This window comes from Gracilinanus agilis, chromosome 4 (genome assembly GCF_016433145.1).
Source record: "Gracilinanus agilis isolate LMUSP501 chromosome 4, AgileGrace, whole genome shotgun sequence".
In the NCBI taxonomy this organism is placed as follows: domain Eukaryota; kingdom Metazoa; phylum Chordata; class Mammalia; order Didelphimorphia; family Didelphidae; genus Gracilinanus; species Gracilinanus agilis.
Window position 1 is genome coordinate 431919327 of NC_058133.1, and position 12677 is coordinate 431932003.

The 12677-nt window shown below is 37.2% G+C and overlaps 1 protein-coding gene across 2 annotated transcripts in view; it reads right to left on the reverse strand.

Moving 5' to 3' along the window:
- Nucleotides 1–894: 894 nt before the first annotated feature.
- The window catches only part of RPS6KA2 (ribosomal protein S6 kinase A2), a 538080-nt gene continuing 526297 nt past the window's right edge, over nucleotides 895–12677 (reverse strand). For both annotated transcript variants that reach the window (XM_044671880.1, XM_044671881.1), the window contains 4 exons: nucleotides 9891–9967; nucleotides 8042–8159; nucleotides 5377–5514; nucleotides 895–1047 (listed from right to left, as the gene is read on the reverse strand). In XM_044671880.1, coding sequence (XP_044527815.1) covers nucleotides 922–1047; nucleotides 5377–5514; nucleotides 8042–8159; nucleotides 9891–9967 — 459 coding nt within the window. In that variant the 3' untranslated portion in view covers nucleotides 895–921. The remainder of the gene's footprint in view (nucleotides 1048–5376; nucleotides 5515–8041; nucleotides 8160–9890; nucleotides 9968–12677) is intronic.

Below are 12677 nucleotides of genomic sequence, written 5' to 3' on the forward strand. Positions count from 1 at the left end.
TATCTTATTGAGGAAATGAAAACCTAAAGCTCTCCCTAAGTCCTTAATGGGTCTTTTTGTGACTGCCAGGAGCTAAAGCCAGTAGAAGTAGGAAAATGGAGAAGGACATGGGTTTTTCCTACACCGCTTTCTTTGTAAAGAGTTAATTCTCTGCCTTTTAGTGAAATTGGTATATGAAGGCCAAAGTCTTACCTATCATCTTGATGGACTAGTTTATGTCTTAGGTAGTTGAAAGGAGAAAGAGGGACATTATAAACGATCTCAATCAAAACAGGAGGAAAGCAGATAGAAAAGTAATACCTTGGATTTCTCTGAATGAAAACAGGTGTCTATCCCTAGATGACAAAATGTGCAGGGCATTACCTGGCCAACTGGAAATCTTAGGGAGATGTTTTGGTTGCCTTTGATCTTCTGGAAATGAACATCACTGATTTTGCTATATGGGGTATTTGGACAATGATTATTTTTTTTAATTCTATGCATGTTAGCTGGTAAGGCAGCAAACTGTGGGCTCAAATCATTGGCCTTTCAATCAAAAAGTGTTTCTTTAAAAACACTTAAAAATTATTTCGATGAAAAGAATAAGACAAAATATAGGCATATGTAGGTTCTCATAGAATCTCAAAGATCTTTAAAATGATTCTGAGGAAACTAATTCATTTGGTTTTACTTGGGAATAAGGAAGAAGAGCAATTGGTAATGTTGGCACAGCACAGCTTTGAGAAGTCAATAAGTCAGAGTCCTGTTCAGGGCTGGAAAAGGAAATGAAAGAGCCAAGGGAGAGCGCTGACTTATTTTGGACTTCTGGTCATTTGAGCAATGCTCATGTGCAGTATCCATGAGTCCAGGAGCTGAGTAACAAAGATGGACCTCTCTGGGGAGGAGCTGTAGGGTTTGTGACTAGGTGTTCTTCCTCGCCTGCTACAACCTTGTGGAAGTAAGCCTCTTCATGCCCCTTCGCTGAGCCAGGTTGGAGGATAATACAGGCTCCAGCCTTGGTGCCTGAGGGGTTCTGTTTAAAGCCAAGTAGGTGGCAGCCATCGCACCCTGTAAGACAATATATAAAGAAAAGGGTTGAAAGAACCAGGAAAAATTCAATGAGCAGTATTCCTCTATTATTCCCTCTCTCTCTTTTGCTTGGTTGTCAAAAGGGATGGTGTGGGTAATAATAGACACATGTATCATATAATAACAAAGATGCATATCAGTTGGGTGATTATCTCATATTCTGCTCTGAAATGCTAAAAAAGCAAGGCAATGAGTTCAGTGATTTGAGTTGAGTTGAGTTGAGTCTATGAAGATCTATTTGTTGAATTGACTTGAACTGAACTGAACTCGCCTTTGAATAATCAGAAACCATTGTATTTTGTCGACTTTGTAATTTGTTGTTTTGAGTAGTTCTATACTATTTTAGAGATAGGAATCTCTCTTAAGAGTGGTCCTGAATTCTTGGTATGACTTTGGAACTAGCTGTTCCATTGGATGTCTAGAGGTTACTGGATGATTGTGGGTTGTTTGGATCTTCCAGGAAAATATAAAACAAACAAACAAACAAACAAACACCACCACATTTTTAATGCTCTGACACAATTGTGGAGGTCAGTTTTTAAGGCAAATTATCATTTTTATTGCTGAGTTATTTTTAGGCAATAAGGTTTAGTAGACTCTAGACCACTAGACTTACATTCAGAAAATTTTTTAAATTTTGGGTCTGCTCTTTATTAGCAATGCGATCTGAGAGTAACTTAATCTTTCTGAATCTCACTTTCTAATTCTATAATGAAGGTGCCACAGAATCTCACAGTTGACAAAAGTAGTGAAGTTTGAAGTCATTGTATCTGATCCAGAACCTTCTTGGCAACATCTCAGACAAGAAGTCATTTACCTTTCCATTTGAAGATCTCTACCCAGAAGGCAAAATCCTCTACTTATTGAAGCATCCTAATCTACTCTTGGAGTTCTGACTATTCATTAGATGACACAAGGGAGACAGTGCTAGACCTGGAGACCTGAAGACCTAAATTCAAATCTGGTCTCAGACACTTTCTAGCTTTGGGTCCCTGCATAAGTCACTTAACTTCTGACTGCCTCAGTTTCATTATTAGTAAGAGGGAGGTAATAATAGTGGATCAAATGAGATATTGCTAATGAATCTTAAAATTATCATCAATGTTAGCTGTTATTAGCTATGGTTAGTTTTACCTTAAACCAGGGTAATTCTGCTTTCCTGCAACTTCTACACATTTCTACTGGTTGTGTCCTCTTGAGCCAAAGAGAACAAGTCTAATTTTTCTTCACACGGCACTTCAAACACTTTAAACCAGGCATCATGTTTCTACTTGCCTCACAGGGTTGTTGTTTTGAAAATGTGGAAATTTTGAAGTGCTGAATAAATGTGAGCTTTTAGTGCCAATGGGAGCATTTAAATCAGAGGAATATAAACTTTGTGAGTGTGTGAGAAGGAGCTACTTTTCATTACTTATGAAGTTTTGAGATTGCTAAAAATGAGGTGGAAATGTAAATTAGCAGTGAAGTCTCTTGTGAGGACAAAAGGGAGTCAGTTTTTTCCTCTAGTCCCTTTAATTATAAAGGGCATTAAATTTGGAGTTAGAGGATCCAGATTTGTATATTGGTTCTGATATTCCCTCTACTACCACTGTCAAGCTTTATATCTCTAGATCTCAGTTTTTCTATAAAAATGAAAGGGTTAGATAAACTTTAATTGTCTGCTCTAGCTACATATCCCATGATCTTTTATATGTAGTTGGACCTTTTTAAAATGAAGCTTTTCAAATGATTTCCTTTGCTTTACAAGGTATTTCCACCTCAGAATCAGAGGCTATGGCCTCTATCAACTTATCTTCTAAGGAAAGGTGCTACAAAGAGTCATTCAAGGAAAATTTCTAAAATGTTTTAAAAGTTCTCCCTTTTTAAAATGAAATAATTATTGAATTGCAATGCTTTATGTACTGGACACCCAGCTAAGTGCTAGAGATACAAAGAAAGACAAAAATAGACTTTGCCCTCAAGGAGTTTACTGATTGGGTAAACAACATGCAAATAACTAGGTACGAACAAGATTCTTAAAGAGTAACCTTTGAGGGGAAGGCACTAGTAGCTAAGAGGGATCAGGAATAACTTCCTGTAGAAGATAGCCTTTGGGGCAACTAGATGGCTCAGTGGATAGAGAGCCCGACCTAGATAGGAGGTCTTGGGTTCAAATTTGGACTCAGACACTTCCTAGTTGCGTAATCCCAATTGCCTAGCTTTTAGTGCTCTTCTGCCTTAGTATCAAAGAAGGTAAGGGTTAAAAAAACAAAAAAATAAACAGGATAACCTTTGTAGTAAATCCAGAAGGAAGCCAGGGATATTAAGAGGTGGAAGTGTGGAGGGAGAGCATTCTAGGGATGGGATATGGGGAATAAAAAGCAGGGTGACAGGCTTGAATAGAGAAATATAAAACTAGGGTTATTTTGATAAGACCAAAAATGGATCATATGGGAATTTTACTAGGGGAGAAATTTTCAAGAGTTTTTACATTTTTGTTAATTTTTCGACTATGGTCCTCATTACACTGCTCCTGGTTCAAAGCTACAGAACTGTGATTAATAATTTAAAATTCTGTCATTCACTTGCTGAAGATATTAACTGAGTGGTATATTTTTGATGGGACTCAGAGGAAGGTCTACTCATCAACAGCCTCCATCCTATTTATGTGACATTAATTTTGATAGTGATGTTGAGCATGTGGATAATGACCTAGAATTGTGGAGTTTAGGACTCTGAATGACACCCTGTTATAAAATATTAATAGATGCCAGAACCGATTCATGTACAATGTGCTTATATTTAATTTCAATTTTTACTGTTCCCATTATTTGAAGAACAAGAGTTAGCAAAACAATATTTTCTATGCTTCCCAGTATCACTTCTATTTCTGTCCTTCCTCTCCAGACTTCTTTTTTCTAACTTGTCACCTTTAGACAGTATATGTTTGAGCCAAAGCAGACTACCTTATCCTAGATCTTGGCTTTCTATTTCTTGTGCTGTTCCTTGTACCTGGAATGCACCCCGTCTTTACCTCCATTTAGATTATTTTCCTTCAAGACATGGTTCAGACATTAATGCTTGTCCTAATCTCTTCACATTCATTAATGCTTTTCCATTTCTTAAAGACATTGTATAAACCAGGGATGGGCAAACTTTTAAAAGAGGGGGGCAAAGGAAAGGAAATGCTCATCTGTCAGGCTGTTTCTAAGGCAACTCATTCAAAGTTTCATTGTATTGTATCTTACTCATTGTATTCGTCATATTAGGAATAATGTTGTGGCCAGATTGAACATTTTGGGGGGCTGCATCTGGCTTGTGGGCTGTAGTTTGCCCATCACTGGTATATTACTAATCATTGTGTACACTGCGCATCATTCTCTGTAACATGTAAGCTTCTTGAGGGTAGGGACTCCCTTCCCTCCCTCCCTCCCTCCCTTCCTTCCTTTCTCCCTTCCTCTCCTTCCTTCCTCTGTCCCTCCCTTCCTTCCTTCTTCCCTCCCTCCCTATCTTTTCCTCCCTCCCTCCCTTCCTTCATTCCTTCCTTCCTTCCTTCCTTCCTTCCTTCCTTCCTTCCTTCCTTCCTTCCTTCCTTCCTTCGGAAATCTGGATCTGGGAACTATAGGTGTGGAAGCTCCTTTTACTCAGGTAGATCAGTTTCTCTTTAATTTAAAGAGTTTCCTAGTGGCAATGAGAAGTTAATCAATTTACCCATAGCTAACATATTTTAAAACCAGGTTCCAGGTTTTCCTTACTTTTAAGTCCAACTACTATATCACAATAGCTTTTGCCTCTTATACAGTTGTTGCTGACTCATTTTTAGTCATGTCTGACACTTTGTGACCCCATTTGGACTTTCCTTAGCAAGAATACTGAAGTGGTTTGCCATTTCCCTTCCAGCTTATTTTACAGATGAGGAAATTGAGGCAAATAGGTTGAAGTGACTTACCCAGGGTCATGCAGCTAGTACATGTCTAAGGCCATATTTGAACTCACAAAGATGAGTCTTCCTTACTCTAGCACTTTATCCCCTGCACCACCAAGCTGCCCATATAGAACAAAATGTACATAAAGTTGATAATAAATACTCATTAAGTTAAATTCAACATCTTACATCTTGAGAGAAGTTTAGTTAATAAAACACTGCATCTGGAGTCAAATGACTTGCACTGTTCCAGGTTTGGTATGAAATAGTGCTGACTCTGGATAAGTAATTTTACTTCCTTGGGGCTTATTATCATTTTTCGCAAAATGAAGGGATGGGGTTAGACTAAAAGACCTTCCTAAAATCTTTGACCAGTCTAATATTCTTTGATTCTAAAATTCTACCTTCACCAGGTGGACATCCTGTCTGCTGAGCTGGTTTTGAGATAAGTAGTCCTTGTTTATGATCCATGGATGTCGCAGTACTTGGACTGCGGTCAGGCGCTGATGCGGGTCCACATGGAGCATCTTGGATACAACATCCTGTGATGAAAGAAGAAAGGGAACATGATAGATGAGCAGGAATTGGCTTAGAGAAGCTATCCTAATTGCTCTTCTCTCCCAAACTTCCTTTTCATTTCTTAAGAGTCTAAATTTCTGACAACAACAAAGAAGATAGCTAGAAGGAAGATTCTCATTAATGTGGTACTGATGGGGAAATGGCTATAATGGAATATAGAAGGATTGTTCAAGCTCTCCCAAGACAGAGGAGCATTATGTTATGTGGGAACTTTTCGGAGCAGCCAAGGGGCCTACGCAGATGCTGATGATGGAATATGAAAGGGAGGGAATCCCAAACCACGACTCTTTGTGAGTTAGATAACCTCCCACAGCAGCAGAGTCAGGTCTCCTTTAAGCCCAAGATTCTCTGCCACAGGTCCAGGGGCTTGGAACTAATCCAGCCAGACAGTAAGAAATGTTTCCAGGAAGCAGATTGAAACTTCCTGAAACCTCAAATTGAAATGGATAAACTGGCTTGGAAAGGCTTGCTCAACTAAGTTGTAATGTGGATCTGACTGCTAATAAATTAGATGGTTGATGGTAAGGTAAGCACGGCTCCAAGATTGTTTAGGCTTAGGGTTAACCAGGATTTATTTGTAATTAAACAGAGGGAAGGTAAGGGGTAGGAAAGTAGGTGAAAGGAAACCCTAATATCTTGCCTAAATTGTTGATGTTAAAACTTGAAGCACTGGTTGATGTTCCCTAGGTCAGAGTATGAGAAAGCCTTGAGGGCAGATCCCAACTCTGTTGCTTGTTGATGAGCCCAGAGGTTGGCAAGCTCCTGGGTCAGATGCTGCTATTCTTGGTAGTAGCTATTTTCACTAGCTGGTAATGTAAAGATGTTGTCTATGCCAAGGAAGTATTGAATATTGGCTAACAATTGAATTAGTCACTACCTGCCTAGAGAAACTTACTCCCAAACCACCCTGGGGCCCCAAACCCTCTTCCTCCCTAACCCTCTAGGTGAGTCAGAGAAGTGAAGTCCCCAGGGGTTTGTGGACCCCCTTTTATACCCTGTCCTTAACTGTTACCCTGGCATACATCCTGGGTGCTCTGTCAGGTTCTTTGTTCCAAAGTGGCAACTGCCAACTTGCACCCCCAGAAAAATAGCTACTCATTTCTGCACATTACAATTAGGAGTTTCCTGATTCCTAAATCTAGTGCTTTTGCCGTGGTATACAATTACAGAGCTTCAGAACTGGAGGGGCTTCAGTAGCTTATTGTCTAAAGACCTGTAGTTGAGTATCAACAACCGTGGGCAAGTCATTACGTATCTAGTCTTCCTTATCTTAAAGGATTGTTGTGAGGATCAAATGAGAGTGCTTGAAAGTTTTTTTAAACCTTATAAAATGCTAAACAAATGCTGTCCATTCAAATAATAAAACTACACAATTATATTTTCATCCAGCCAAATTTATTCATCCCTTTAAAATCAAACGCAAGTTTTAATTCTCACATGTTATATCCCTCTGGAGACAGAGATCTCTTATGTCATCATTATCATCACTAACATTTATATAACACTGAAAAGTCTGCAAAAGAGCTTTATAAATATCATCTCATTTGATCATTGGTCAGTTGATATCCCTGTGACTACTATTATTATAGTAGTATAATATATGATAGCATATTATATATGTATAATATATAATATAGCATAAAAGCAGATACTATTATTATCCCTGTTTTACAAAGAAGGAAACTGAGGCCCAGAGAGTTTGCTTTTGGTCATACAGCTAGTATGTGTCTGAAGCAGGATTCAAACTCAGGTCTTTCTGACCTCACATCCAATCTTCCACTCACTCTTCCATTTAGTTGTGATTTGCTTTATCAGGTACTCTTTGACTAGATATATATACTGATTGTTGTCAAATGATATAAGTCTCAATTCTGAAATCTGGGGAAAAAATGAGACCTGACCCCAAAAGAAGTTAAGCAACAGTCATGAAAGGATTCATTACCATTTAAAAATATTCTATCACATCCTAGTACACTAAGCGTTGAGTGACTCACTCTACTCATGTATATAATATACATATATATGTGTGTGTATTATGTATACATATATAATAGGTATCTAAGGCAAAGTATATATACATAATACACCCATATATACTTTGCCTTAGACACTTATTAGCTATGTGATCCTGGGCAAGTCATGTAGTTTCTGTCGGCCTCAGTTTCCTTATCTGTAAAATGGGTATACTAAAAGCATTATAATATAATAATATAATATGATATAATGTTATTATAACAACATGATATTAATATATTATACATGTTATATATAATATAATACAATGATATAAACAACATATAATACAATATAATATAAATATTACAATAATTATATAATAACAATTATAAAGCCCTGAATATTACTCCTGAAACAGAGTAAGAGCTATATAAATGTTAGTTGTAATCATTATTATCATAAAGGAATTTGTTATCAAAGCAGGAAGATGTCCTACTTTGGTAGATAGGTGTATGCAATGAAGTTTTAACTTACTTTTGCAGCATCAGATACAGAATCCCAGTTTCCTCCTGAAAGTGCATATTTCCCACTGCCGATCCTTGCCAAAATTTCTTCAGGAGTGTCATCTGGTCCATTTGCAAAAGGGGTGAATCTGTGGCATGAATGAAACTTAGGGTAATAAAATTCCTTCCCATAATTTAAGATAAGTTTATTCCTGAAGAATAAAAATACCCTATGGTATAAAGAATAATCATTTTTTTAGGTTGTCAGATAGAGGTCTTTTTTGGAGACATTTCTCCAGTTTCATTTCTGGCATATCGAGTTACTACTTGCTTCCATACAAAGTCATCTTGGTTGTCCTTGACGTGTCTTATTTCAATGTTAAATTTAATGCTTTCATTTCATATGTAGTAAAAATGAGAGAAAAAGAGGTTATGGTATACATACTGAGGATTACTGTGGTGAGAAGTCAGGACGAGAACCCAAAGTTCCCACCATCAATCCAGTGGTTTAATGTAGCAGTTGTAAAGGTGTGACTCTAGGACTCAAGCTCGGATTTGTATAATTTGATTCAATTAATCATTTATTAAGTGGCTACCCTGTTTGAGGCTTGGTGCTAGGGCTATCGATGTACTAATGGAATAGTTCTTGCCCTCAAGGAGCTTATGTTCTACTGTATGTTTACAACATTGTTGTTGTTCAGCTGTGTCTGACTCTTTGTGATCTCATTTGGAGTTTTCTTGATAAAGGTACTGAAGTAGATTGTCATTTTCTCCTCCAGCTCATTTAACACATTTACAGATGAGAAACCCAAGGCTTGTACCATGCAAGGAAACTTGAGGTGAGAAAGATCACTCTAAGACAAAACTCATACTTTTATTTTAGAGGTGAATTAATATATTTTCTTTTATCCTGTTGAGATGTTTTTGCACATATGTGACAGAGGAGCAGTTCATCAAAGTGTTTTGTTTATAGGATCTTCTACTAGACTCAAGTACTCCACAGATTGAACAAGTTAGAGAAAACATGACCTAAGACAGGTCACTGTCATGGGGTCCTGGAGTTTTAGAGCTGGAATGGAACCCTCAAAGGAAAAAACTGAGATTCTAAAGTGAGTTGATAGCAAAGTTAAAATGTAGACTCTATGCTAGGGTCTGAACAATGAGATCCTGACATTTTGATTTATCACTAGTCTTTTTAAGAAGGCTTTGGGGAGAGATTACAATTGCTTCTTACTACTTGTGTGACCTTGGGCGAGTCACTGTACATTTCTGGGTTTTGGGTTCTTCATATGTAGAATGAATGGGTTGGACTAGATCAGGGATTTTTAACTTTGTGTGTGTGTGTGTGTGTGTGTGTGTGTGTGTGTGTGTGTGTGTGTGTGTGATCTGGTGAAGACCGTGGAGCCCTTCTCTGAAAAAGTTTTTAAATATGTAAAATAAAATGCAAACATTTATATTAAAATACAGTTATCAAAAACATTATAAAAATCCATGGACCTCAGGTTAAGAACTCTTAGCTAGATGATCTTTAAGTTTCCTGTCAGGTCCAAATCCTAAGATCTCTCTTATTATTACAAAATAAAATTGGAAATCTTACAGAAGTAAGAGCCCAGGGTTCCAATTCCTTTTTCTTCTGTTGTGGTGGTGATGGTTTGGATAAAGTACAAGAGGGAAGAAGGAAGGGGAGAGGGAGAGAAAAAAATTCAATCTCAAAAGACCCTGAATATATATGTGAATGTGTTGTCTCTGGGAAGACAGGAGAAGCAGGAGATATAGGCTTTGCAGTAGTTTCAAGCCCAAGCACTATTACGAATTAGCCCATGTGCCCTCCTGCCACATGCACTCTTTGCTACCCAGTACCAAAGAAGATAACTGCTTACCCTGCCAGCATTGTATATAAGAGGATGCCCAAGCTCCAGATATCACACGCTGCATCATAGCCCTGCCGTTTCAAGACCTACATGGAGGAAAACATGGGATAATTAATCACATTCTAGCCTTCTAATGGAAAAGTCTAACTTGCAGCATTTTTCCTGAACAAAGTCAATAAGCAAGATGGGATGGTGGGGAGGGATGGTTCAGGGACAAGCTTTGAAAGATCAATGTCTTTTTACAAAACAAACATTTTGCATGGCAGAAAGATGCTGATGCATCACAATACTGAACAATTTAATTGGGCTTCAATCCCCTTTTATATTATTACTATTACATATATTAAGTAAATAATATATAATACAATCTTCAATTGTATTATATATTATTTTGTTAATTTGTTAATTTTTGTTAATATATTGTTATATATACATATATAACATATAACATATAATTATTGTTATATATTATACATTATATAAAATGCATTATTTATTTAATATACATAATATGTATATATGTATATGTGCATACACACACACACACATATACGCATCACATAAACAAGAAGGCAGTGAGTATTGACCAAAGCTTCATATCCATATGAGGGTCTTGTAGTCAAGTTGGTTTGATTAAGATCACAGAAAACTTCATTAAAGTAAGATCTTTGGATAATCTAATATCAGCTTTTTATCACTTTCTTCATTGCAGAGTCATATTCTAGAAGGTTAAAAAATTCTCAGCTATAATCAGCCGAATGGTTTTTTGATTTTTCCACTTTGTCAACTCTGATGCTAGGAAATGCCTCAATTTCCCCATTAGGTGGCAGGCACGCTCTTTCTTCCTGATAAACATTTGCCATCTCTTCTACTGGCGTCATAATAATGAGTGTTTCGAAAATGAATAGCTGGATTTAACAAAGGAATCATGAAGAAGCCAAATACATATATGAGGAAGGGCAAATAGCCAAGAATAATATTTACTTTTCATTAGTATTAATCATCTCAAACATAGACATTTTAAAATATCCTTATTACTGACTGAAAAGATAGCACTCAGTTTCAAAAACAAAGTCGATAACATTCCTTCCCCCCCCCCCATTTTTGAATGTTTTGACTTGAAGTTTTCAACTTCTATTGATATTCCCTCTATGATCCCTATATTTGAGACTATTTGGAGATCACAACTACCAACATCAATTTCTACAAACTTCATTTTACCATCCAAGAAGACTTTGACACTATAGTTCTCCATTTTGACCCAAGAGCTCGGACTCCCAGGGGAGCGGGCTGGGGGGACCTTTTCCTGATCTTGCTTAATTCATTTATCCCTGTTACTTCATTTCTATATTAGTTTAGAGATTGATGATTAGGAGATTGCAGGGAGAGAGGGTCAGTTACTGAGACTAAGTCTCAGATGAAGTCCAGAGCTGCTCTCTCTGGAAGAAAGTCCATAGTTGTTAGTGAAGCTTATCCCTTTCCCCTCTATCCTTGATCCCCAATACCCTTTCCCTTGTACCCTGAATGTTTTTACCTGTTAATAAATCCCTGCTAGTTTTGCTAGTCGTAGTTTGGAGCAGTTACCTTGAGGAGGTGTGACGTTTGAGTGGCTGAGGGGAAGACAAGTACAAACTTGATCTTGAGGGAAAAAGTAGTTTGAACAAGGCACTGGGAGGGGGGCTTGTCTTAATATCAGTGGCACTGAAGATTGGATCCAGTCCATTAGGGTCTCAATTGATCCCTAACCTCTTCCTTCAACAACCCCATGACAGTTTTTCCTTTTTGGGGAGCCCCCTCAAGAATTACACTCTCCAAGGTCTCCCCAGTGGGGAGTGAGGAGTCAGCTACTTTAGCCCATTGATATCTATCAAATGGGGTGTTCAGTTACACACCCCATACATCATCAATACATCCGCCATCTCTCTGCCCCTGTGTTTTCATTCAAGGCAGCTAAGTAGCCTAGAGGTTGGCATTCTGGAACTTAAAGCCAGGGAGACCCGAGTTCATCTCCCATCACAGATACTTGCTAATTATGTAACTGAGCAATTAATTAGCTTAACCTCTTTCAGAGTTAGTTTCCCCATTTTACAAATGGGGATAACAATAGTGCCTAGCTCACAGGAATGTTGTGAGGATCAAATGAGATAACATATACTAAACACTTGCAATATTTAAAGCATTCTAATAAATAATAAAATATAAAATATAAGCAAATATATATTAATATAAAGACAATAACATATTTAATATAAAATATAAGTAAATATAGAAATATAAATATTATATATTTAATATATAACATTAATTTAATATACAATACATATAATATACAACATAAAATAACATATAAATATAAAATTAAAATATTTTATAATATTAAAATATTTTAATAAAAATAATATAATACTTTTAGTTATTAACTTTTATTCATCCTCTTTAGCGACTTCAGCTTCTACCTGACCATTTTGCTTCTTTGTGATTCTCTCATGCTTAGCTGTATAGCTGTAACTAGGGTGAGGACGTCTATGGTTTAACTCAGGGTCAAAAATCTTGAGGGTCTCTGTAGTATTGATCTGGAGTATGCTTTTCTTCCTTGACTCTTCTCTCCCATGCCTTCTCTACCCCCTTCTCCAACCTGGTGATGGTTTTGACTTGGGGCAAGTTTTTTCCCTTTTCAAAAGCAACCTAAATACATATAAAAGGGCACATTTACTCTTCCCATTTCTGGCCCCATTTTGACCCCTAATTGTTTGAGCACAAAAGCAACTAGTTATGGCCGCCCTGCTTAGCTACATT